The sequence below is a fragment of the Triturus cristatus genome, chromosome 4_2 (assembly GCF_964204655.1).
Source record: "Triturus cristatus chromosome 4_2, aTriCri1.1, whole genome shotgun sequence".
NCBI classification, from domain to species: Eukaryota; Metazoa; Chordata; class Amphibia; order Caudata; family Salamandridae; genus Triturus; species Triturus cristatus.
The window spans coordinates 828,357,470-828,385,254 of NC_140586.1; the positions used below are offsets into that span (position 1 = coordinate 828,357,470).

General features: G+C 46.0%; 1 protein-coding gene across 7 annotated transcripts in view; it reads left to right on the plus strand.

Annotated features, from left to right (window-relative positions):
* The window catches only part of RNF220 (ring finger protein 220), a 720,811-nt gene that overhangs the window by 629,051 nt on the left and 63,975 nt on the right, over positions 1-27,785 (plus strand). For all 7 annotated transcript variants that reach the window (XM_085602785.1, XM_085602783.1, XM_085602784.1 and 4 more), the window contains 4 exons: positions 4,904-5,000; positions 10,707-10,793; positions 17,697-17,752; positions 18,641-18,719. In XM_085602785.1, the coding sequence (XP_085458911.1) occupies positions 4,904-5,000; positions 10,707-10,793; positions 17,697-17,752; positions 18,641-18,719 (319 nt within the window). The remainder of the gene's footprint in view (positions 1-4,903; positions 5,001-10,706; positions 10,794-17,696; positions 17,753-18,640; positions 18,720-27,785) is intronic.

Below are 27,785 nucleotides of genomic sequence, written 5' to 3' on the forward strand. Positions count from 1 at the left end.
TGACAATCTTCAGTGTTTTCAGGGCGACCTCTATCGTGTAACTGGTCTACGGTTATAGATGGAGCATGAACCTGGGCAGTAACGCATAGCTCACTTCTAGTGCTAGCATTATCCATGGGAAATGGCCTTGAGGAGGGAATTACAGTTGAAGTTAAATTTCCAATAGGGTTGGAGTTACTTTCCTTCAGCTTCGCCTGTTTATGGAGCTCATTAGTAATTTTATCTAGTTTACTAATGAGTGGCTTTATTTGAGCAGTGATGAAGTTTTCTAGATGTTTTTGCAAATCAGCTATAACTGATTGTAGCCATCCTGGAGGATTTAGTGAAGTTGGTGTATCTACTTCTATAAGCTCATCCTCTATCAATTTTTTCCTCCCACCCTTATTGGAAGGTTTTGACTTCTTTGCTTGCGTGATCTTGGAACCTCTTTTGGGCAGACTAGATTTAGTAGAATTAAGTTTTTTTGTTACCTTACCAGTAGGTGAATCGGCCTCTATCAGCTGCTGGCCGCAAGGTAAATTTTCATTGAAATATCTGGGCTATTACCTAGCAGGCTATCACAAAGATTTACTTGTGAGGCTTGCAGAGGACTACTGTGTGTTTGAATATGGGGATTTTGCGTAGGGGTCATTGATAGGCGTCTCTGGGTGCGTTCAATTTCCCCATTTACTGCCCCAATGACCTTTCGCAACATTAAATCAATGGCCGTTGGGGGTGCAGGATACCCGACAAGAGTATCAGTATTAGATAAGCCATTTGACGTAATCAGCGGGGTGCTCGCTTTACTCTTGGTTGATCTAGTTTTCGGTTTAGTAGCCATGACACTCTTTATGTAGACAACCCACTTTCACCCAATATAATTAAAACTAGGTGGCCAGATATTGATCTGTGTTTGGTAAACAGCAGTTACCTACTCATAGAAACAATGAACCTCATATATATCAGTTACGATGTTATCCAATGTGCTACACAACCACCACACTAATCAACGTGTGTATCCTGCACAGTCCGAATACCACTACAATAGTCACAAGTTTACAACCAAAGCTCGTATATGTGATACATAACCAGTACCCACGTGTTCTATCAATAGTAAATGGACGTGGCCCAGCCCGGCCTCCTTGTGCCTCTGAGGGCCACAGAGGGCCCGCCCTTTGCCCGGGCTTAGCCCGGCGCGTCCCGCGCGCGTCCTCGCGGGACGAGCAACCGCCCTCAGATTTAAACGCCTCCAGGCGCGGGAAAGCTCGTCAGCGGGAGCGTCACCTGGTCACCCTGGAATGCTGGGAGATGAAGTCCCTATCGGCGGAGCCAAGCCCGGCCGGTCGTGAGGTTGAAGGGAAAAGTCAGCACAAGTGTGCTCAGCGGAGCACAAGCCCGGCCGCACACAAAGGAATCCAGTAGCAGCATTCTTACTATTTGTACCAGCTATTTTAAGTCATCTTGTCAGCAGACAATCGGCCTTATTGAATTTATCATAAAACTTCTACTTGAAACACAGGTGTGCTTTTTCGCATTTTTCAGTGGCTGATAAATGGGTAAGTCCTTAGCTTAATATCTGTGTTCATCTTACCTCAACTCCTCCTACTGTTTGTCTGATTAGTTTCCCCACACTTATTTGTTTGATTTTAGCCGAGATACACTGGTCTCTAACCATAGGCCTTAAAAGCATCCCATAGAACTGCCTACAAAATGTTATCATTCTGCTTATTGTTGAAAGGCTCGCATCACCGATTTAATTTTTTTGACAAGTTTTGAAAGGTTCTCTTGAACTTCTAAGTTCCTCTTTTTGTTTGGTTTAGCATCCAATTCAGTTGGACATGTTACCAGCGTGTGGTCTGAAATAGTTATTAATCCAATGCCTGAGTTTGGTTTCCCTCAAAAGTGAATGTGACCCTCCCCCCCCCCAGATCAGCTGTATTATGAATGCTGAATGCAGGAGAAAAATGTACCGGAGAAATCATAAGGGAGAGTCGTCCTCCTAATATAGACCAGGCATAATTCACAGAATTCTGTTCTCAGTCTCGTACTCTCACTCCATGGGTATGTCTGTCGTGAAGGTGTCTGTTTAGTGTTGTGTTCGAGACTAAGTTAAAGTCCCCAAGTATTCAGGTGTCTCTAGATTTCCTACCATCACAAGGTTTAATGTAGAGAGTATAAACCACTCTTAACTGGTGTTTGGGTTGTAGATAGAAATAATAGCACTTGGTCTTTGAGGAGACAACAGCTAAATATTGAGTGGTGTACATCTCCAGCCTCATCAATCTAGTATCTTGTTTAGTCCGATGCGTCTCCAATAGACAGAACACATCTGGTTTCTCTTCTCTCTGAGCTCACGATCTTTTGTGACTTTTAACAGGTGAATTAAGCCCTTTCACGTCCCATGGAAGTATTTTCACTCTCAACGGTTTAATAAGGATGGTTCACACTCTTATTCAACTGGCCATTTTCCCTTGTCCGTTTTTGGCATTTTGTGAAGTTTATGGTTGTTCGTACCCCTCTCCTTGAATAACCCCGCATCCCACGGGCTGTCCTTTCACAATCCTATCCAACATAGCGAACAATCAACATTAACTTGTGAAATATAGGGAGGGAATAGATCTATCTCGAAGTTAATGACACGTGTCCTAGTCTGCTTTCACTCCATTTACCTCCCACACTCGGATCGCCTAAAGAGATTAGCAACATTCCTATGGGCCTGCATGAGTAAAAGGAAGGGGATGATATGTAGTCCACTGAGTTCGACCAGCAATCAAAATGTAACCACATCTGCGATATGAAATGTCTTATTTTTTATATATTTTTTATGCATTCTCATCTTATTCCAGGATTGCGAAGAAATTATTTGGAATTTTAAATTATGATATTTTGTAGTATCTTTTTATTTATGTATCTATATGTGCTTTTATGGTTATTTTTAATATGACCGAATAAAGATGATGACTTGTTCTGTGTGCAGTATCATATTAATCAGGCTACATTTTCCTCCACGGGGTGTATCTTTGTCAAAATATGAATGTTTTCTACATGAAGATGTATTGCTTAAAATTGAGTCCACACAGAAGGGCAATGATTAGTTACAGCCACATAGTCACTGCTTTTACTATTTATATGTTTGCCTCTTTTCAGGGCTTGGTTTTTCCATATATCCTGCCGAGGGGTTGTGATTCTGGTTTGGGATCTTCTGATAAACTCGGGACCTCCTAGCCCTCATATACCTCACCATATTAGGGGAGTTTTTGGTTCCATTTGAAACCACAAACCAGACGGAAAAGTCCACCTGGATCAAACCTGTCTTTTTCGTAATTCTGCTTTTATTGGAAAGAGAATGTTTTCTATTTGAAGTGGCTTGAGAGATATCTCGGAACAAAGTCGGAACATTCCCTTCAAAAGAGAATGCATCTTTTTTTTTTTCGACTCTTGAATGATTGTATCCTTGAGGGGTGATGACCCCAGTTTAACCAAGATATCTCTGGGACACGTCCTAGTTCCTCTCTCTGGGTGCAACTCTGTGTGCTCTTTCCATAGGAATATGGTAGGAGTCATCCTTCTGCAGAATTGCACTGAAAAGGTTTGCACAGAATTTCTCCAGGAGTTTCTTCCTCCCATTCTCTGAAGTTACAAATGCTGATATTGTCACATCTAGATAGATCTTCTAGATCTAAGCATTTATCTCTCAAGTCCTTTAATTCTCTTTCCATCTTTGAGCAGGTCTCCTGTGTGTGTGTTCCATCTCCTGACTCTGAAGAATATTGTCCTCTTCATTTGTGCCAAGCTTCTTTCCTATCACTTGCAAATCTGTATTAATCTCGCTCTGGTTGCAGTCCTCTCCATTTTGAGGTGTTGGAATTGAGCAGACACCATCTCTGAAATCTTCTGATGGAGGTTCGTCGGGCTACTTTGAGGAACTCCTTTAGTTAACAGTGCCAGTGATTCCACCTTTTTCGCTGTCATTGCCCAGGATAGTGATTTCTTTTATCAGTTTATTTGATAGCTTCTGTTCTCATCAAACTTGAAAGGGTCATCCTTAAGCCGCCTCTGATTGGTTTTAACCTTAGGCTTGGGCATCAAGAGTGCCTCAGCGAGTAAATAGCCTTAATTATAAACCCTGACAAGCTCCATAACTTCTCTACCGACTAGGAGCTCTGGAGAGAGGCTGGGCCATGTTCTCGACTGTACCACAGTTTGAAGTTAACTTTACCTTTTAGAATTAAAAATCATTAAGGGAAACCTAGCCAGGAAATAGCACATTGATTCGGACCAGTACGAATGCATTTCCACATGGGTCTGGGCCAGCACAAACCGCTCTAATAGCCTGTGAATTGCACCATTTGTGTGCAATATAGGCGCTATAAAATGCTGCATTTGCTTATATGTGCCCGGACTCGATTATTCTGCTCATGGGTTGCTGCATAATGCACTGGACCGGATTCTTCCTCTAAGGCGCATCACCAACCTGACATCTTGGTATGGGTATAGCCCTACCCCTTAAAACTAAAATTCTTTCAAGTGTTCCGGAGCCGTTCTCTGATGTGCATGCATTTTTATTTTTACTAGTTGAAACTCTCTTGTTAAAGTGGACTCTCAGCAGCTTTCAAGTACCTGATGGACCACAGAAAGGGATGATGTAACCTGCTCCTGTTGACTGGTGCAATGACCAGTGGTGTTGGTTACACTTTCAGAAGGGCCCCTCAGGCTGCCTTTTGAGCAGGTCTTTTGTCTACGGAAGGGAGTGACATAGTAAAGGTGTCGGAGGTAGGTAGTTCTCTTCTGTCTTATTTATTTATCAAGCATCCAGCGTCTCGAACCTCATTGAAAAAAACACTTCTAAAGTGGGGAACCTGGTGGAGATGGTCACTTAAAGGTTCTCAATATGTTCTCGTCTGTTCTTTGGTCTCTCCAACAGGGTCGGGGTTTATTATGTGTAGCAGCAAAGAGAACCACGACAGCGATGCTGACCTGGATGTGGATGGTGACGACACCTTGGAGTACGGGAAGCCCCAGTATCCTTTTGACTGACTCCTGTACGAGCAAGCATGCTCGCGCACTCTCTGGGCTAGGCGTGTGTTCTGTACAAAATACAAGAAAACACCTGATGTTTGTGTAGTTAATAGTAATGAGGTTACTATCGAAGTCCTTTGAGAAAGGGGATGGTTGTGATGTCACTCAGTTACACTATTAACCAGCTAATGGGAGGCAGGCCCTAGAGCCTGCAGAATAATGTATGTACTCCATTGAATTATGCACAATCTGCTAGTGTGCCCCATTACCCCTTGCAGTGATAGTTTCAGATTCCCTTGCTAAGGCTGTGGGCTGGAGGTTAGGCAGTTACAGGTTTTCTACAATAGGTAGAGTCTCCACGTGCGACATGTGGCTTCTGTTCTTTGTGAGAGATTTGAGTTGGCCAGTGGCATACTAGTTTTGTTCTGCCATTTTTTTCAATATGGCCTGCCTGTCCCCTCGTCCGTATTTGACGCTCCCACATATTTATTCTTATGCTGCATCTGTGGAGGCTCTTATCTAAGGTGCTACCTGTGCACCAAATCTAGTGTTCTACTGGAGGTACAAAAAGCTTCAACTGCAGATGTTGTTGGAAGACCAACCCTCCTCAGCTTGCTTGATGTATGTGACTGTAATTCTTGCCTGTAGCGGTATCGCATGGCTGTCCACAAGAGTGAGTGCTGCCGACTTCCACACCAAAACAATACCCCTTTTTCCTCACTCTGGGTGTTTGAGGACTGTTTGCATGAACACTGCGAATCATTAACATAGCAAAAGTAAGTTTCGTTCCCTACAGACATACCTCTCACCACTGGATTTCGCTTGTGACCTAGGTTCCCTTGTTTGACTCTTGTGCCCACGTCTATGGTCTATCGTCCCTGTGTCTGATTCCCCCCCCAACCCCACCACAAAATCTTTCTTGCTCTGTGGGATAACACATAAGCTTTCCAGAAGAAACAGCGTCCCCAAGTAAGTGCTAAAATGAACATAAAATCTACCGAACATCTTCAGAAAGGAACTCCTTATATGGGACTGTTTTTCTTGTGCCTGGCATACACAAAGGTGATCCAAACTAAGCCACCTGCTGATCTTTTTCTGAGAATGAAGGCCTCCAAAGATCGACGGCACCACAAATGTGAGCACTGAATTCAGTGTAAACCAAGGAGGCAATAGGCCAACCACCTTGAAGCCCACCCAGTAACCGTGCAAAGAAATAGCAGGATGCTACCATCAGATGCTAGTAGTGGAAACTGTGCGGTTGAGTTCAGTTTTACTGCACCACCGGATAACTTTTGCTAACTTGAAACCCACCCCTCTTTTGTTGGTGTGGATATTGAAGTGTCTGCGAACCATACTAGAAGGTCCCCCTGTGCTACCTGCAGAGGTCCATTGTCTGCCTGACCGCTGCCCTTGATTCTATGTTTGTGGACTGGACGCAGTCTCTTCGGCCCAGATTACAAATTTCCTATTTGCAGATTAGACAACACTCTCTCCGTTTCACCACCAAGAGACCCAAGACTCTTGTTGCTCCTGTGGCTACCAACTACGGTATCAGTACTGCACTAATGCCATTTGCTTATGAACCCTTGTTCCTCACAAATGGATGAACCAATTGTACCCATGTTCATAACTAGACAATGGAACAGAACCTTCACCCTAAAAAACATGTCCCTTAATTTTAATACGTCATGGGTAGGGGCATTGAGACTTCTACCATTCTTCTAAATGTGTATTGAAATTTTCAGGTGTTTATTAAATTGATACTTCTCTTAAGATGAACCTGTCTGGACATTAATATATATTGTGTTCTGTTTGGCTCAAATGGTGCACCACCTCCCATTTGACCTGTATTTTCTAAGTTAGGAAAGTTGGAGGCTTTGGATGACTAACTTGTAATATCACACCAAGTACCCAACTGCCTGGTTAGTAAGGAGCATGTAAAAGACACACAATTGATGGACAAATCAAACTATTCACCTTCAGTCAAGAGATCTGGGTTAAATCCATTGTTCTTTTGCTCACCATGCCACCTCAGTTTACACCTGGCCATATGCAAATCAGTCTTGACCCTGTGCCTCATGGGAACAGTCCAGCCCGAACTGCCAAGCCATGTCCTCCCTGGACCGGAAAAAAGCTTCCTAGGACCGGTTTCGGAGTTACACCCCTGATCAGCCAGGGTAGCTTGAATCCAGTGGCACAGTGAGCCCGGGACCCACGTCTGGGCATACCCGGCGCACTTAGGGCAAGAAAGCAAAAAAGACACAATCGTGGACAGAATGCAGAACAAATCATTACAGTCACCCCCCGTCAAGAGATCTGGATTAAATCCATCATAGTTTTGCTCATCACGTGGCATCTCCTCTTAAATTTTGCTAGGTACAACTTCAAATCCCTGGGTAAAGGACAGCATAATCATTTAAAGTCATTAGTATCCTACAAGCATAGATCATGATGTCCTTGCATGGCTTTCTCGGCGGTTAACCAAAATGTGTAAGGGCTAGCTCTACTAGTCTGTAGTCATTTTGAAAACTTAGTGGTTTATTGTGTCTGGTTGCGAGATCTCTGGGTGAGTTAGTTTGCAAGTTCCAAAGCCTGTGGGGCTAGTACAGTATTGCATATTTTTAAATGATTGTATTTAGTGCAGTGCTGCAAAACTGCAAGGTGGTAGTATCAGGCACTATCCAGAGTGCCGTGCCTTTGGGACCTGTTGACTTTGCTAATAGTTTTAGTGATGATGTACTGAATCCCAGATACTGTGCAGCTTGAAAAAAGAGTCCTCAAACAAGAAAAAGCCACTATGATGCATCCATCCACCTCATTTTGTAGAAGTGTGTTACGAAATGGCGCTGGGGCTTTTCTTCCTTCTTTTTATGTACTAATCTGAGTTGGATCCTTCCATTTAAAAAAAAAAATATATATATATATATATATATATATATATATATATATATATATATATCACAAAATGGTTGTTTAGTTTGAGACACGGATGGTAGGAGGCGAAGCGGAGGGATATGATGGGGGTGAGGGGGAAAAATCAACACTGTGTGGAGGGGGCTGAAGCAACACAGGGTGGGTGCAAATGGAGGAGGAAGCAATAGGTAGGGCGGGGTGAGCAACATTGGTGAGAGAGGAACATGGAGCTTTGGGTGAGGAAGCACGTCGGCTAGAGAGTGGGAACATGAACCTGTTGCCCTCTGGCAAGAAAGCAATGTGGCAAGAGAAGCTCATGAGGGTTAGAACAACATGGAGGGGGCGAGGGAGAGAACGCGGAGCACGGTGGATGTCGCTGTGCACAAGTAAGATGTCTGGAAAGACGGGCACTCTCGTGGGGTACTTACTCTAAAAGGGAAAAAAGGAGTGCATTAAAGTTGAGCAGTGGAAGGTACACGTATTTGCGTCCCTGCTCCAGTGGAGGGACAAACACAAGGGAAAGTGAAGCTCAGACAAGCGTATAAGTAAAAAGCAAGAAAATGAGTGGGAAATCCAACCAGTGGTAAACAATGGGCAGGCTCTAAGCCCACTGTAAGCTGTCCAGGTATTTTCGCCAGCAGACACCTTGCACTGTCTGCTAAGACAGGCCTAAAAAATGCGATTGCAGCTGTCCCTAGAGTAATGGCTTTGTAATAACCACGTAAAACCGGCCTTTGTATCGTGCTGTTTTATGTGTTAATCTGTCAGAATTATACTGAGGGGGTTATAATACCTTTTATTGGACCAGGCGAAGTATTCCAGGACATTAGCTTTCAACACCTCGGGTCCTGTCTCTAGTGTTACATCAAAAATGAGTTTGATTTGGAAAGTTAATGGAGTTGAACATCTTTGTGTAATTATTAAGTAGGCCAATAAAGAGCATTACATCCGGCGAGGAATGGAACATTTGCAGGGTATTGTATTTAGAGCTTACACTTTTTGTTGAAGCGTTCTCTTAATTTTTTTTTTATCCCTCTCTAGGTCTGGCCTAGGCAGCTTTTGCGGTTTTAAGACTGTTGTATTCAAAGTAATTTCTAGAAAACAATACAATACATACATGTTTACATAATGAAGAGGGCCTTTAGGTCAGTCCTCGTTATCCATTGGACTCTTCTACCGTCAATCAAATGTTGCTTCCGCCTACCACAGCATACAGAGGAGGAGTGGGCATGTCCACTTCAGCCATTGACTCTTTCTCTTAGTGATGACGTTTTTCTACTAATTGTGCAGATCCCCGTAAAAGAATAGAACTTCAGTGCAGGGGCTCGTGGGCCAGTACTATAGTTATCTTGTCCTTTTTTCCTTTCCTTTTTTTTTTTTTTTTATTCTTTTTTATTCTTTATTCATCCTTACCTGTTTAAACGATGCCTTCATTTTCTAGTAATTCAAGGCCATCAGTAAATTTCCTGTGAAGTGCCGTACAAATAAAAAGAATTTTAAACCTGTTTTTAGTAAACCTGCCTGCTAGGAAGTTCCCATACTGTTTTAAAATTATAAGTGAAAGTATTGTTTATTTTGTTTTACAAATGTACTTCAAACACATTGTTACGTTTAGAGTGCAGAATGTTTTCCTTTGCATTTTATGGCATACGTTTGCAATAAAACTATTTTTTTTAAATGAAACCACTGCACCTACTTTCCAGTGCAGACTTACTGACTTTGCCACTGCTTGTTCATTTCAGCAGTCCGACGTAAGGGGGGGTTGTTTCGTCACAGAACTGTTCCAGTTAGTCTGAGAGTGAGTGATGGATTTGTTAAATCTTTAATGCATTCTGAGATGAGCACCTGTGACTTGTGGTAGATTTCAAGCGTGTGTGGTATTCATATCAGCTGTCATGATAAAAACAAAAATCAATCTTTCAAACCACTCGTGTTCTAAAGTAGAAAAATGTGAAAGATCTATCTATGTGAAAATGAAAATGGTTACATTTCGATAAGTCGGTGATCTAGAACTCTTGACAAAACAGCTTTGGCAAAGGCAGTTGGTCTTTGCTGTTTAAGTTTTGGATTTGCCAGTTCTTTTGGTTTTTTTGTACAAAGGCACATATTGTATGAAACCAAACATTGTGTAAAAGCCAAATTATATTGACTATTTATGTAAAGCGCACGTTGCACTAGCAATGCCTAGCACTGAAATGTGCACGCTGTGCATGATGCGGTCACTCAGTCAGGCGAGCCAGTGGCTGAAGGGGGCTGGCCCTGTGCCCTCCGGCTCTATGCTGTGGTGGGCCGAAGCAAGTGTGAATGACGCCACAGAAGACCAGTGGACGAAGAGGGAGGGCTTAAACTCCTGTATGTGTTGTTATTGAAAACAAAGGGTCTCCACTAAGGCCAAACCTAACCTGAAAAGGTCTGAAGAGTGTTCCTGGGAGAAGGGGAAATGTACGGGGATCCAGTAATGTATGGCTGACCTATAGCTTTGCTGAGATAATCCCCCCCCTTTCCCTGTTGTTGTATACATCTTCTTTATTGTGAGACACGGGTGAAATCTATGTTGAAGCATTGTAGCTGACGGCGCTAAACACTGCGTTACATATTGGTGTGTTCTTGTTGAGGGCGTTTTTATGATGCTTTCGACCTTCCGAAGTGTAATACTAAGGATTCTCTTTGAGTAATTGCCGGAGCAGTAATGGCCCTCTGCTGACATCCCAGCCCTGCCCCTGTGCAGCTGTGGTGAGAGCAGGTCGGGCTCGCCACTGTTGGACATCCCATGCTTCCTTAACACCTGCGCCCAGGTACACCGAGGCGGACATCATCCCCTGCACGGGCGAGGAGCCCGCCGAAGCCAAGGAGCGGGAGGCCCTCCGCGGAGCTGTTCTGAAGTAAGCTGCAGCCGCCTCTAGCTGGGGGGTGTGGGCTCTGAGAAAGGGTCGGAGTGTGTCTGCGAGTTGTTTCCCCGCGCCAGCCTTTCAGTAGCCGTGTGTGCCAGCCTTTCAGTAGCAGTGTGTGCCAGCGAAGAGGCCAGGCACAGATCAACCTTCTCTGCGGGCATATCCGTCGCCGGGGGCTCTCGGCAGCAGGGTCTACCGCGCGCGTCTCTCTGCTCTTTACCTCTTCCGGTCTCTCCCTTGCACCCTCCCTTCTTCCTGCTCGGAAGAGCTGAAGCTCACGTTCTACCAGGTAAGAGGCTAAGAGCGCAGAGGAAGGGGAGGGGGACCCAGCCCATAGCCTACTAGACATGCTCAGTGGGTGTTACATCTGACGTCTCTCAGTGCTAGTTAGTGAAACCGCGAGATGCTTCCATTTTCTGGTGTACAATGCCTTGCTTTATTCTGTAAACCCGCACATATTTGTAGCCCTAGTTATTAGTAACCGATTATGACTAAAATGTGCATTTTCGCCTCTGCGCGGTGGCCGCTTGGTGGCAGCACTGCTCCGCAGATGGGCTAACGCGAACCAGTGGTCTCTTGTGAAGTACCGTAGGCCCAGGTCCCAGTGGCTGTCTCCTACTCTTAACCTGTGTACGCACAGGCGCAGCCTTTACTGGCGATTTACTACCAGAAACTAGGGTGACCAACTGGCATGGGTGCAAACTCAGGACGGGGAGTGTAAACATTCAGGACAGAAGGTCTAAATTCAGGACAAAACTTGGGAACAAAAGGGAAGTTTTACAGACCTATCCGAAGAGGTGACGTAAATAGACAACCACTTAAGTACAAGTCAAAATAAGTTTATAGTGTGCTGAGACCATCGTGCACTTCACGGTTTTTCGGTATGCGTGCAGCTTTGAGCAGCTGTGCAGGTCTTTTTGGGGTATTTCATATGATAATATATGTATATGGTTTCTGATGAATAGTTGAATGGACACCGACATTCAACAATTCATCAGTATTTTGCTACATACTTGTATTGGGGTATGGCCGCAGGGAATCCTCATGACTAAAAAAAAACCCACGAACCTGATCTTGTGCAATGTGGTGCACATGTTAAGCGCTCCCATGTCCTTGGGCGGAACGCACGCACGCTCTGTAAAACCACCACACATAAACCAATATTGTGTCATCTGCGTGGCTTTTTGTCCCACCTTTTCATACTTCTTTCAATTTTCTGTTGATGGGTTTATTTGTATGTTTTTTTTATGAATTGCATGGTAGTACTGAGGATCATGAGTAGAATGCCCTTCCAGCGCTTTTAAGTATAGTGAAAGACGAAGTTACGTTACCTAAAAAACACAAAATAACCAGATCTGCTTGTTTCACTCCCTCGAATGGAAATGTGGTATAGACATTCTAAATTGCGGGGGTTCAACTTGTGCCTTTCCGATTCCAAAGCAGACATTGTCCCACGCGCTTGGAAAAGTACGTGTGGATGACGCTAGAGCGATGCTGGTGGCCCCATTCAGGCTGGAGTGGTTTGTATGTTTCTATGTGCATCCCCACCTGCTCCTTTTATTACTTAGTGCCCTACGTGTTTAGAATGACAATGGGGGGGGCCGGGGGGATGGGGGTTACTCTTGTGCTTAGAGGAGGTTTACTACCAGATGCCCGTGTGTGCGCACAGGCGCAGCTCGCAGCCTCTACTAGGGGTTTACTACGGGAGGCCCATGTGTGTGCGGACAGGCACTGCCTCCATTGCGGGTTTAATACACGAGGCCCGTGTGTGCGCACAGGCGCAGCCTCTACTGCAGGTTTAATACACGAGGCCCATATGTGCTCACAGGTCCAGCTTCTACTGGGGCTTTCATGCAAGGCCCCCTGTGTGCGCGCAAAGGCGCAGCCTTTACTGGGGGTTTACTACCAGAGGCCCCTTTTTGTGCGCACAAGCGCAGCCTCTACTGGGGTTTTAATACATGAGGTCTGTGTGCGCGCACAGGCGCAGCTTGCAGTCTCTACTGGGGGTTTACTACCAGAGGCCTGTGTGTCCGCGCAGGCGCAGCCTCTACTGGGGTTTACTACTAGAGGCCCCCTGTGTGCGCGCAGGCGCAGCCTCTACTGGGGTTTTAATACATGAGGTCTATGTGTGCGCACAGGCGTAGCTTGCAATCTCTACTGGGGGTTTACTACCAGAGGACTGTGTGTCCGCGCAGGCGCAGCCTCTACTGGGGTTTACTACTAGAGGCCCCCTGTGTGCGCGCAGGCGCAGCCTCTACTGGGGTTTTAATACATGAGGTCTGTGTGTGCGCACAGGCGCAGCTTGCAGTCTCTACTGGGGGTTTACTACAAGTGACCCCTGTGTGCGCACAGGCAAAGCTCGCAGCCTCCACTGGAGGTCTGTTGCTTGAGGCTCTGAAGGGTGGACTTCTTTCTTGGCACATTGGGGCAGGGATTGCTATTTTACGTCCTGCAGCGGTCTGTACCTACTGAAAGGACTTTAGTCTAGGAGCTGAACACGCATAAGTTAACCGCCACTGCCTGCGGTCACGCAGTATGAGATAAACCATGAGAAGTTCATCCTCCTGGGTTCTTCTGTTGCACATTTATTTATTTATTTGAAAAGTTTTATAAAGCACGAACATGACACTTGCGGGTATCGGAGCGCTGTAAAAGAGGCGAAACCATGAATAAACTCAGTACAATGGTGGTCAACACTGTCAAAACAACAAGGAGTAAACAATCCAGGTCCGTGACCGAGTAGTGGGTCCCGCTAGTTCAGTTACAGACGAGCTCAAGAGTGCAAAAGATTTCCTTTATCATTCAGCAGAACAATTATAAAGTGACTCGGAACAATATAGTAAAATAAATTACAAATCTTTAGTCGGCCCAGCTAGTATAGTTTCAGAAGGGCCCTGGCGTAAAATAACAATTTACCAAACAAGCATAAAATAAATTACGAACAGCATGTTAGAATAATTGTTAAATCTGTGAAGGGGACTTGGGAAAGAGTACGAGTTGATGCAGTTAATGTTCACTCAGGAAAAGCCATTTAGACTGTTTCTTGAAAGACCCAGTGGAAGGATTGGCTCTAATCTCAGTAGGCAGAGAATTCCAAATTCTAGTAGTAAGACTGGAGAAGGCACGTTTGTATGTACTTTTCTTTTTGAATTTGGAAGGTTTCAAGAGTAGGGTGTAAGTACTTCTGAAGTTCCGACCCAAGCCAGAAAGAACAAGCTGGTTCGCCAGATAAGCCGGAGTGTTGTAATGCAAGGCTTTATGCGGTAGGCAAGCTATTTTAAAACGTATCCTCGCTTTAATAGACAGCCAGTTAAGATGCAAAAGGTCAAGTGTAATGTGATTGTGTTTTTTGGAGCCTGTTATGAGCCTGGCCGATGCGTTGAGAGTTGCTCTGAGAGGGGCCAAGCTCGCTTTAGGAAGCCCCGCAAGTGTCACCAGACCATATTCCAGTCACAAGATCACCAGGGATTGTACTGCAGGCCGTAAGTCTTCAGGCGGAAGGAAAGGCGTGATTTTCTTAAGGGTGTTAAGATGAAAGTTGGCACCCCTAATAGTAGCACTGATGGGAGCTTGCATATTAAGGTATTTGTCCAAGGTACTGCCTAACGATTTAGCGGAGTCAATCACGTGAGAGTTGCAGTTAAGGGCTGTAAGTTGTTTCAGCCAGTCCAGGGTAGGTGCAGAGTGATTGTGGGGGGCAATCAGCAGGAATCCAGTTTTGAGAGTATTCAGCAAAAGATGGTTCTGGGCTAACTATTTTTGCGTTTGTGAGAGAGCCTCATTTAAAGTTTAATGTCATCCGGAGAGGAAATCTTCAAGTAAAGTTGCGTGTCATCCGCGTACATGTGGTAATAAATGTTAGAATGGTTCAGAATGACAGTAAGTGGTTCCATAAAAAGGTTGAAGAGCGTGGGCGAGAGTGCGGATCCTTGCGGCACTCCAATCCTGACCGGGGTACTGGATGCAAGGGAATGGTTGAGTTTAATCCTTTGTGTGCGGCTATGTAAGAAGGAGGTAAACCACTTTAGGACCGGGCCCAAGAGACCTATCCTATGTTGAAGAAGCTTAATCAAGTTTTCATGTTTGATGGTTTCAAATGCAGAGGACAGGTCAAGAAAGATCAGAAGACTAGGGACATTTTGATCAAGGGATTTTAGGGCGTCCTCCACAATGTGAGTTAGAGCAGTTTCAGTGCTGGGCCCTGCTCTAAAACTGGATTGATAAAGGTCGAGTAGCTGAATTTTTTTCGATTTGGTTGCTGAGCTGCTTGTGGACGCATTTCTCAAGCAGTTTGGCTAGAGTCATGATGCTGGTGATTGGCCGGGAGTTATTGGGATCAGATAAATCGGTGTTAGGCTTCTTAGGGATGGGAGATACTTGCCCAATTTTCAGGCAATCAGGGATGCTCCCCTGCAGGAGAGATTCATGAATGATCCTTTACCAAAGAGGAAGAATGGCCGAATTTAGGTCTTTAAAAAATTTAGCAGGCAGTGGATTGCTGAAGTGATTGGCAGGTTTTAGAGTTGCCATGTTGTGGAGTAGCTCTGTGAAATCTGGGAGGATAAAGGAATTCCAAGAGGCGTCATTTTTGAGAGAACAACTAGAGAGTAAGGAGACTGCCGTGGGAAGCTTAAGCTCCGCTGATGATGTGTGGATTAGAGGCCGCACCTTTCGAGTGATAGGTTGCAGCTCCAGTTCAATTTTCCTGTTTTTTTTCACAAAAGTGCACTGAGGTCCTCCCCCCCCCCCCCCCTCAGGAAGAGGAGTCCAGAGAGACAAGGTGGGGTTGGAAGCGGGGTTTGCTTGCTGTTTGATGATTTCAAATAGCATCTTGGGTCTGTTTTTAGCGTTGTCCAACAGTGCCCTGAAATGGTCAGTTTTAGCATTGCAGATGTTTTTGTTGTAGGTACTTCTCATTTTCCGTAGCTGATAGAGGCTAGTGGTGGATGGCTCATTTCTCCAGATCCTCTCTGAAAGCCTAAGTTTACGGCGTTCGTCATTTAGGGAACCATTAAACCAAGGTTTGGATCATTTGAGAGGAATCCTTTTGAGTTGTTTCGGTGCAATGGTGTCAAAAATATTAGCCACAGTGCTAATGTAATGATCGGAAAGATCGTCCAGGTTGGTCATGTTAGGGGGATTGATGTCTAATCATAGTGATGGAAGTTGGAGCATTGATGTTGACGTCTCATGTTGCGAGACAATTGTTTAGCTTTAAACAGTTGTCCCTTTCTGCGAGTGATCTTATCCAGTATATGGAAGGAAATTTGATAATGATCCAACCAGTCACATGGTAGGATGTCACCCAGTTGAATGATATTGTCTTTAGCAATAATGAGGTCGAGAGTGGCGCCTTTGTTGTTGGTAGGTCCCTTACAGACCTGAGAGAAGTTGAGATCGGAGAGGAAATTCTTAAAGGAGCGGACTAAAAGATCATTGGTGTCATTCCAATGTAGGTTAAAGTCTCAGAGGAAGATATGGTATAGTTGATCCGAACACGAGCTAATGACCTCCATGATTTGCTTTATGAAGAGCAAATTGTCACCTGGCGGGTGATAAATCGTGTGAAGCACACAGACAATCTTACCCTTATTCTAAATTTCTGTCACTAGTTGCTCACAGGAAGATAGCAAAGCATTCTGAGATTGTTTTATAGATAGGCTGGAGCGATAAATGCATGCGATGCTTGCCCCCCATTTTCACCAGACGAACACATCTGATAATTGCATAATCAGGCGGGATTAAGATGTCGAACAGGGGAGGAGGCATCGTTGAGCCAGGTTGCTGTAAGAATCAATAAGTCCAAATCTTGCGCAATAATGAGTGCAGAGATGTCAGCAGCATGTTTCACAGCCGATCTGCAGCGGAGTAACATCGAATTAATATGAGGGGAGGTGTCAATCTCTTCATGATGAGCTGTAGTTATTTGGAGTAGGTTTTCCCTTATTAACCGATCTGAGGTTGACCCTGGGTTCCTTGTCTGGGTCAGAGAAAGTAGTGGGGATATTAATAGCGGAGTTAGAGGAGGCGACATTCTCATGCCCTGTGCTTAACTTGTGCTGGTGGTGGCGTGTCGCAGCCACAAGCACTCATTTTAGGGTCTGGCCCTTATTTTTCATCTGGAGGAGAGAAGAGCAAGCAAAGGGAGAACTATAGGAAATCGGTGAAGAGGGAGTGAGCAGTAATGAACCAGAACCTGCAGGAGTTGGGTAAGGAGAGGAAGTGCAGGGTGGTGGAAAAGAAGACCAAGTAGTCTTGGTAATCAGTAACCTGTTATTTGGCAGCGTGCCGGTAGCTCTGAAGGAAGTATTTGGGCCCACACTCCAGACTGTGGAGACTCACCAGGGAAGCCCAGGTGTAATGAACAGGCTTCTGCCTGATATTTACTTCTTCACAGATTGCAGTAGTTTCACTTCACAGCTGTGGTAGCCTCTCTGCCAAAGCATATAATCTGATAGGCTTAATTCGCTGATGCCAAATCCCTTAGATGCAGCCAACGAGGAGGCAACGTGTGCGAGAGAAGGAAATTGAGTTTTACCTGTTGGTCTCAAAGATTGTTTGTAACTGTGCTGCCCAACAATTACTGGAACAGCCGAAGCAAAACAGATGGTTTTGCACATGAACGTGTAGAGTCAACACTCGTCTCCACTACCAATGTGATCTTCAGCTAACTCTTTTGGAGACGTGCTCCAGAGTTTAATGGCACTGTGACAACGTTCTGGGTGGTAGAAAGGCTGTCCTTGTTTGGCTGCAGTTTTGCGGGGGAGGGGGCAGTATCTTGCGAGTTTTAAAATGTTCCACCGCATGTGGCATGCTTCTGTTTAGCAGGTGTTATGGCTGAAGACTGCTCTAAGTACAGATGTTAATTGGATGACTTTTTTGTTCCCCTTCTAGCGGTGGAACGCCCAGCACCCGAATAACCCCAGAATTTTCAAAATGGGCCAGCGACGGTGAGTTGAAACCTGTGTTGTCTTACTGAGGGTTCTGCTTTTGCTGCTTGAGTTGTGTGAATGTGGATGTGTGGATGGGCAGCGCAGGTTCTTCTGTGCATCGGGAACAGAGTAGCCCCTTGGGAGAGACGGTGGGATATGTTGATCTACAATTTGCATATGAGACTGCACTGACTTTGAAACTTTTGGACTGTGGCACCGTTCACCCTGGGCCAACACCTTCCACCTTCCTGGTGTTGCACATTCATGTAGAGACTTTCTTCCTGCCTAACTACTTGTCAGTTGTATTGCATGAAACTTCCTGATTGCACAGGGTTCGTTGGGCTTCCCTTTGGCCTTTAATCTATGTCTCATTCACCAGGGCACACCATTTGTAAAAGGCCTGTAATGTTAGGATCCACTGATCGGTTTTTAGAATCACCAGTTTGTCTCACAGCTGGTGCTTCTGAAAGGCTGGCATTGATTGGACAGAGTCTGTAACATAGTGTACTACTGAGGCTGCAATATTCACGCACAAAAGATGCAAAATCTTTAGTATACGGGCAGTGCCCAGAAATGATTTAGCATGGTCTTTAGGCGTTGTCTTGCGTTAGTGTGCTGTGTAAATCTGCACCCAATCTCCCCTTGTGTTAATATGCACTTGGCTAAGAATCCTTGACCGGTGTTGGCGTCAGCCATCGAGAGTCTGATACCCTCATACACTACACTCGCCCCAAACCGCTGTGTTGACGAGCAGCATTAAGGACACTGGCTTCTGGCTGCGTGCATCAGACACTCTTGAGCTTAATGTAGACCTGAATGTGGATATCTCATGTGCCCTAGCTCTTCATCAGTTGTAGGCATTGTGTGGTCAAAGATCATAATGTGTGAAATCTCTTTGCCTTATAGAAATGCCCTCCACGAGTAACGGTGAGAGCAGTAAACTGGAGCCGCTGCCGAAGACTTGCAAAAACAGCGACATTGAAAAGTGAGTGGAGACCAGACTAGGGAGGATGGTGGCCGGTGGGGTGGGGGGGAGGGAGATAGGGCGATGTAGGGTGTCACATTCTGTATTGCACATTCCTGCCCACCCACAGGTATTACATTGCCGACTGTTGTGACTTGTTTAGCGCGAGCTGCATAGCAATTAAGTGCAATACTCAAATACACATGCCACTTCAACCCCCTTGAGAGACCTTGGAGTATTTGGAATTGAAGGCTCTTGGGTTTGGCGGATGCAGAGATCTTATAGCTATGAATGATTTCAGGCTGGAGCTTGTCTGCAAAACTAAAATGAAGGGGCGCTCATGGAGTCTCCAATAGTTCTGGTGCCTCCTTTTCCCCTCGGGTATCTGAAAATCTCGTTGAGACCCTGGAATATTAGTTAAAGGTTGGAATTGAGGGCTCTTATTGTTGGCAGGCAGAGTGTGCTCTAGCTGTCTTTAGGGTAAACACGTGACGAGTATCATAAGTGTTGGCAAGCTGATGCTTCGCAGCGACAGAAGAGTGTACATGAAGTCTTGAATGGTCCTGATGCCTTCTTGTTCCTTCAGATATCTGAACACCCCCTTAGACCCTGAAATATTTGTTGGAGGTTGGAATTGAGGGCTCTTACTTTTGGCATCCGCCGAGGTCCTCTAGCTGTGAATGTTGGCAGGCTAGAGCTTGTCGGCGAGACTAAGGGTTGTTCACGGAGTCTTGAATGGTTCTGATGCCTTCTTGGCCCATCCAATCTCTGAACACCCCCTTTAACCCTAGAATATTTGCTGGAGTTTAGATTTGAGGGCTCTTACTTTTGGAGAGCTTAGAGAACTTTGGCTGCCTTTAGGGTAAACGCACTAAGAGTATCGTAAATGCTCCTGATGCTTCACAGACCAGTGTAGGTGAAGTCTTGAATGGGTCTGATGCCTCCTCCTGCCTTCAGATCGCTGGGGGAAAAAACTTTAGACCCTGGGATAGTTTAAGTTTGGAATTGAAGACTCTTACTTTGGGCGGACGCAGAGATCCTCTAGGTGCGATTGTTGCAAGCCTGGGGCTTGTTCGCAAGACTAAGATGAGGGTTGCTCGTGGACTTTTGAATGGGTCCGATTCTTCCGTGCCCCCTTAGATCTCTGAAAACCCCCTTGAAACCCTGGAATATTTTTGGGAGGTTAGATTCGAGGGCTCTTAATTTTAGCAGACGAGACGAAGACGAAGGGAGAGGCTCATGGAGCCTTCAGTGGTTCTGATGCCCCTGTCCCCAGGATCTCTGAGGGCGCTGCAGGTCTGCCTGTGGCCTGCTTGCTTTTGCCCCAGTTCCTCGCCAGGCTCGCCGAGCGCTGCGATGTGTAGCCTCGAGTCTGTGTGCATCTGATAAATGCAGTGTTTGTTATCATCATGCCTCATGAGCATTGAGCGGGATGGGGTGGCTCCGAGGACTGAATTTGCACCGGCTGGCAGGTTCCCAATCCAGCCCAGAGCCGTGATGTATGGTGACCTAGTGTGCAGGCTAAATTGATTCATCTTGAGTTTTCTGTTTCTTAATCTGGAGCTAAATTGGTTTCATTTTTCTTGTTTTCGGCCGCGCGCGCCTCTGAAGTTCTGAGTCGGAAATGGCCTGCCTTCATTTTTCATATCTCTAATTTCTGCTTTTAGATCCTGCCATTATTGATTGGCGTGTTAAACGACATGTAGGCGCTTATTAGCATTTGCAGGAAAGTGTTCCGAAGCGCCGCGGTTTATCACCTTTGTCAGCTGTGGGTGACGGCTCACAGCAATTGTGTTTATTCATCACTGCATTTTGAGGACTGCATCCTTCTCACGCGCTGCCCCCGCACCCCTCCCCTCTTTTTTCTTGGTCAAAAAAATGAATTGGGCTGACAGCCTTGGCAGGTGTAATTTGTGTGAGCCAGAGAAGCCACTACAGGTGTGATATCAGCTCTGAAGGGTGCGACGATGTGACACGTGTTGGGGTGTGGGGGCAACCCACACAGGATGAGTTTTCACATCATCCCCCTACCACTCGACCCCCAAAGCAAAGCGGACTTTTCGCCCGCGAGTTTATGCTGCAGCCACTGAAGGAAGGAGATGTGAGGGAGTTTCTGCCGGTAGGGTTGTTTTTGGACTTGGTTGCTTTCGGCAGTGCTGTATATGGTTTCTCCTGAGCTCGGAGACCCTGTAAGCACACAGAAATGCCAATAGAGGGTCGTTTCCGGGGTCCCGGAGTGCAGAGGGAGCATTTAGCTTCACGGAGCATGCGCTGAATAGCGATGCTGTTTAGGAGCCCCCTGAAGAACTGCGAGGGACCCTCGAAAGGTCGTACGGGCAGCATTTTAAATAAATCTATTGAGCTCGGGTCCCATGGAACATGACTGGAACAGCCTGCGATTCTGGGCAAATAACGTGGTCTCCCTAAGTTTCGGATTGTAAACGTGTAACTTAAATATGAAAGCATCAGCAGTACAGTGTCTGTCTCAGTTACTCCCTCTTTGCCCCTCCACACATCCTCGTTCTGTGATCTGGTCTCAGATGGACACAGCACAACGGCCCACGCAACGCCGCATGTTGAGATGCTCCAGCGGTCGCACATCTGTTCTGGGTGAAGCGTTCTGCTGTTCTGTGGACCGATGTTGACAGAGTATCAAATGCGCAAAATAAAAGAAACAATATTAATAGAAAGCTAAAGTCCGGCCCAAAGCCAGCATGTTAGCCCAAACATGTCCGTCCCTACATTGAGGGGGCCGGCGACGTCCAAGGAGCGGTCTCGGGGTCCGGCGATGGTGGTCCTTTGAGTGGGAGGGTGTCCATACCAAAGCAGCAACAATGTTTTCCAAAATGAAGTTCTCCACTTTGCTGCTTATTTGAGTCCAGTATTAGAAAGAAACCTAAACAATGCAAACATTCTGCAGTCTTGTACCTTCACGCTGTGTTAACATGAAGATCAGCGTGGCACTGCAGGTGTGGGTTGCTGCAGCAGCTCATGTGGACAGCATTCCCCACCTGGCAGAGACCTGTGCATCCCTCCCAGCCCCTCCACACACCTAGCAAATGTCACGGCTCTCCTCGCCTCAGCCTCTCTGTATCCACCCATTCTGGCAGCTTACTGCATGCGTTCCGTGGCTTGCGTCTCCTCACTGGCTGCCTCCTCTGCTTTACCTTCCACCTTCTCCATATGTTTGTTTTCTTTCTGTTTCCTTTATTCGTCTCTGGAGAGGACAATGTTTCATGACCAAAGCTTTGTGAATTCAAAACTTTAGGAAAATGTTTTGTTACACAAATATAAATATATATATATATATATATATATATGTGTGTGTGTGTGTGTGTGTATGTGTATATGTTCTATGTGATTCGTTTTGGAAGCTGTCAATTTGGACTCCATCACTTCACAATCCCTTCTTCCCAGGACCCTGGTCATATCCCCCTTCATAGGCACCTTGGACTATAGTAACTGCCGCCTCCTAAATCCCAATGTACAATTTCATTCCCTTCTTGAAAGTGCTGATCGTTGCCTGCCACACTTGGTTCCATCCAGACTTGTCAGAGCTTCTATGGGGCTCGGGTGAAGAACTTCATTCAGGCCCCACTCCTGATTTATTTCATTCTAAATAAATAAAAAAACTCTCCTGGGAAAGGAAAAAAAACAAAGTTCGCCTTTATCAGGCAGCTCCAGCATTTGGTTCTACTTAGTGGAGCGGCTACCTTTCTGCCTATTATTGTGTTTGTCACATCCCCAGAACACTTAGTTTTTGCCCTATTTTTTGATTGGTTGAGTGTATCCTACGGCTGACATTGGGAGGACAATTTTTTTCCATGTTTGTCATGCAGTTTGAATTTAGTATTCAATGAGTTTATGTCCTGCTCCTTCCCACCTCTCTCGCTCCCTCCCCTTCGCTCTCCTCAGTCAATCTTTTATTTCCCTCCTCTCATTCCCTCCTTATTGCTCCCCCCATCCCCATCTATCGTCTTCCCCGACCAACATCGAGCACTGCTAATGCTAGCCATTTCTCTCGCGCCACATCCCTATTCTCCACCTCTGTACCACCTTCTCCTGTGTCTCTATCCTCCACCTCTAAGATGTTATTTCCCATTGCCCCTATTGGCTTTTCTAGTGCTTGTGTCGTAAGCATTGGTAAAGATCATCACCGAGGGAGACAGTCTGGTAACATTGTTTTCTATAACTCCAAGATGGCTGCTCACATGTGGTCGCTGCCGTGGCTTTGCCTACACTTAACCATGCATTGGCAGTGGGGAGGTTTGGCTTGATAGTGCAGCTGTCTGCATGGCCTGTGTACAATATACTTTGAGCGCTGTGGTCTTCTGCCCTGCTTCCATTGAGCTTGGATCAGCCCAGTTGAGCGAGTCCTGGGAGTTAGCGTCATCCATATCCTGCATTTCAATAGCCTGCCTCGCTCACGCCCATGCTACTGACTGTATTATTCTGCCTCTGAGGACGAGGTTCCATTGTAGCTGATCACTTGTTGCTGTGGTTTCATGGAGCAGGCTGTGCCTCTTGGGATTGAGATTTTCAGAATGATGTCTTGTTGGCTACAAGTCCTACAAGTGTCTTTAGAGATCAGCTCTCTGGTGGGAAGATTCCAATGTTCTGGAGCTGAAGGATCCGCGTTCACTTAATGATTTCCAGGGTAAAACTGCAAAGCACTTGTTTGATTGGAACACATATCCCACGTGTACATGCTAGGTATGTGTTGCCAGCTAGGGTTGGCAGGCGTGATCCATAGAATATTCCCCTTTCAAGCCTAGCCATATAAAAAGTTCTTGTGTTATTTAATGCGTCCTTTGCAGATGCTAATTGTCTGTGGTTTGGAAGTTGTTTAACAATGATGGATAACAAAGCCCCACTTGAATCCTTGTCAGCATGTCCTTTACGCCTTTGACAGGAAGCGCCCCTCCACTGTGGCCATTACTTCAAGTGTGTGACTTGGTTAACTGCAGGCTGCTTACCTCCTGAACCATGTATAGAAAGAGTCAAGTTGGGTTCATGTGTTTACCCATCCTTGCTTCCTAATCTAGTTGCCTCAGGCTTCCAGGCTGACCAGACCTTTTGCCCATTTTCCTCTTCAGTGTTTCATTCCAATAAGATTGAAGCAACTCTTGACCCTAAGCATCGTTCTCTTCCAGGGGATACTCATCAATAGTCATAAGCAGTGAATTATCCCCGCCCATGTGCGGGATCCCGGAGCATACAGATATATATATACAGATCTATATATATAGAGATATTAATATATATGTACACACACACCCCCCTTCCAAACCCATACACCTACATATGTATGCCTACCTACATGTAAACATGCAGCCCCAACAACAATCCAAAACCAGGGCAAACAGCCAAAAACACATCAGTTTTACATGTATGAAAGTAAGCCTCTCAAAACTCCTTGTAATAGAGACCATACACTGTAATGGTTTCATTCCGGAATCCTTTATTTTCCAGAAAAAGGATGAACATGTAATTGTAGACAGTTTGGTCCACAGGCTGCATAAGAATAACTGTCCTGGTACAGAAAAGAGAACTGCCACCTGCCTTTAAGGCTTCCAAGATTCTAAACACTTTTCCTTTAAGACCTACAGGGAACACTCTGCTCCCAGCGTGCCCCACAGGTGACAGGTCAGTTCTTCTTTCCGGCTCCTTCTGTGAGGATCCTGGAGCTTGAGCTCGACAGTTTACTGACTTTTCTGTCAGGAATTGTTTTTCCTCTTGGTGTTTTTTTGCGGTTCCTGTGCTGGCAGAGGTTTATCATTTTTTGATAGAACATCTTTATATTTTCCTGCCAGAATGCCGGCTCTTTTCCGCAAATGTCCAGCCTGTGGAAAGAAGATGGCCATCTCTTATCCACACTCTGTATGTATCGCCTGTCTTCCTTCCAGTCACAAGATAGACTCTTGTTATCACTGTCAGAAGTTTTCTGCAAGGACTCTTTGCGACAGTGAAAGGATTCGCCTTCAAGCTGTTCTGGAGAGAGGAACAGTCCGGTTGGAAAGTGGCATTGCGTGTCAAGAGCCCTCCTCTCATCAGGAACATCCACGCCAGCATCATTCTGCCTCTGCAACATCGAGGAAAAGGCAGATTCCTGAGTGATTCCCGTCGACGTCGTTACAGCCGTCGAAGAAGCGGCCTACCCAGTCTCCGACGTCGAGACGGTGTGAGTCTCCGTCGTCGAAAGGCCTCTACGTCGAAGCATACTGCCTCGGGCTCGAGGTTGTTCAAGATGTGGGTCGATCGACGTCTAAACATCCATCGACGTCGAGGCACTCTCCATCGCCTCCTTGTAGGTCGAGGTCGAGAAGTTTGCTGTCGGCTAAGGAGTCTCGAGGTCAGTCGACGACGTGGGCATTGAAGTCTGTCGGTGAGGCGAGAGCGCTCGCCGTCGAAGTCACCACGACATCATAGACTGTCGAGGTCCTCTTTGAGGAGGGCGAAGTCGCCGTTGAGGACTGCAAGGTCCCTAACTCCTTCCAGGCGTCCCCCCACGTCGAGAGAGAAGCACAGGTTGGCGTCGAGAGAGAAGCACGGGTCGACGTCGAAGCCTCGGAGGAGGTTAGAGCTGCATCTCGATCGCCCTCAAGGTCTGGATCGTCTCCAGGACTTAATATTGTCCAAGTCTCCCCGGAGGGCTCTCCGGTGGTTAGTGAGGAGGCACGACGTAGGAAGTGTAAGGCTCTCAGTAGCCCGTAGTCGGATTTTTCCCATACCTATTCCTTCACGTCTGTCATGGGATTCTCCACCCCATAATGAGGCTCCAAGAAGAACACCACGAAGATCAAGATCAGTCTGTGGTTTCTTCCAGAAGGAGTCCGCACACATTGCGCTCTCTACATACCCGCCATGTTCGATCAAGGGACAGTTCTCACTCTTATCATTCTTCTCCGGAGAAAAGGCGACAGAGGTCTCCCACCTGGTCTTCTTCCGCCAGGTCTTCGCTCAGAGATTATTCTCCAACATTTACGACTACACCTCCTTTCAAAGTGTCGCCAATTGATGATCTCAGCACGTTCAATGAGGTTCTGTGTAGAGGAGCGAAGAAGTTGAACATCACTGTCTGTTCCTGTTGTTACCTGCTCAGTAATTTTTGAGACGCTCCATCACCGCTCTTCAGTCCAGCCTTTGCTTCCTCTTGCCCCTGGCCTTATCGAACTGGCTACACAGACTTTCTTGACACCAGCAACAGTGGGCTCTGTTCCCTCACGGACAGCGAAGAAATACAAGGCTCCTGACCAAGATCCATTATTTCTTCGATCTGATTCTCCTCTGGATTCCATCATTGTGGCGGCAGCTAGGAAGACGCACTCATCTATGTCGTCCTCCTCGGCACCCTCGGATACGGATAGCAAATTGGTGGACTCTATAGGTAGAAGGATGTGCAACGCGTCTGCATCTTTTTTGAAGGTCATCAGTGCCTCCGCTCCGCTGGGGAGGTATGATAGATCCTTGTGGGATTCTCTGAGCTGCTTTGCGGACAAACTACCAGAAGAAGATCAGCAGGACTTTCGAGATACACTGGAAGAGGGAGGTCTAGTGGCGAATCAGGTAATTAGCGCTTCTGCTGATTTGGCTGATCTGGCTGCCCACGGGTACTACCAAACATACAGAAATCCTAGGGTCCAAACGTGCAAAAAATGAATGATTAATAAATTGTAACCTGATAGCACTTCCCCATATTAATTGAAGGATGTGTTGGGTAGTCCAAGATCCCTTAACTAGTGCTCACAGAAGTATCCATGGGCAGATCCCTTAACAGGACGATATCCCTCACTCACCAGAAGTGACATGCTTCATCATAGGGATTCTCCTCCCAAAGGAAACAACTAGTTCCTTTGAGGGCTACAACCCCTTCACTGAGAGTGAGGAGCTCTGGGATGTTTTTTTTAGGATGTAAAAGGGTATTCTAAACCCACATATGATAAGCCAAATGTGTGAGTGAGGTCGCAGCGCAAATAAATGTGAAAAAAAGAACTAATTGTGAAAAAGTGTGAAGTCTAAAACTAACGAGCATGGAACAAAACTTTTAATTCAGCTATGCCTACTGTCAGGATTGAAAGAGCAGTGCACCTGCGGTATGGATTTAAACCGCTTTGGTGTGGTGGATGGTGGTCAACATGTTTCAGCCTAAAAAGTCCATATTTGGACCAAGCTTTCGTCTGGACCTAAAGGTTGATGCTGCTGCTGTGGTAAAGTGATATAATCAAAAAGGATATCAGATCTGGACGCAATCTTAAGTCCGTCTGTATCAAAGGGTGAAGATACCCGCAACTGCGGAGTAAAGGACCAAACCTCTGTTGGAAAACGAGGCAGCATCTGTGAGGCCTGCACAAATAACATGACTACATTTGTCCTTTACTGGGAACCAAACACCCAATTGTAGTGCCTGACTCTCAGGGGGTAGCGTTGCAGAGCAGTCTGAGGCTTACTCAAGGGAGGTGGTGTGGGCTAGTAATCGCCATTTGCAGGTGCACAAAAATAACACTCAATAATTGATTGTCCAGTCTGTACTTTGCTTTATAAAATTAAGAGTACATTTATTAAACACACACACTCCACTCAAAACTATGCACTAATTTACAAATATACATAAGCTGTTGGAATTACTTTGTGACATTGCATAACATCTCCACCCCTCCCGCAGGGGGGGTGGGGTCTAGTACCACCACTCCCGTGTATGCACATCAACTTGCCCCCAATGCAGTTAGTTGAACATAACCTGGAGCGAGGGCCCTGCGCACTGGCACCATCCCAGTGGCGACCCACCCCATTACCTCAACAAGCATTTAAAAAGGGGTAAACCTGCCTTGGTGACACATGACCCTGACTGAGCATCTCCTGCTGACCATAAAGTATGCACCTCTATGTCTTAAGGGCTAGCAGTCTGGGGTCTTCACCTAAGCGCAGCAGCAAGAATCCATGTTAACGCACACTTTAGAATGACAGTACTCATCACCTTGGTTGATCATTTGAATGCATTGCAAATACAGCCCCTAAGGGCATCACAGATGAAATCACAGGATTGCGCATATACAGCCAGACACCCTAGCAGGACTGTCTGGCAACATA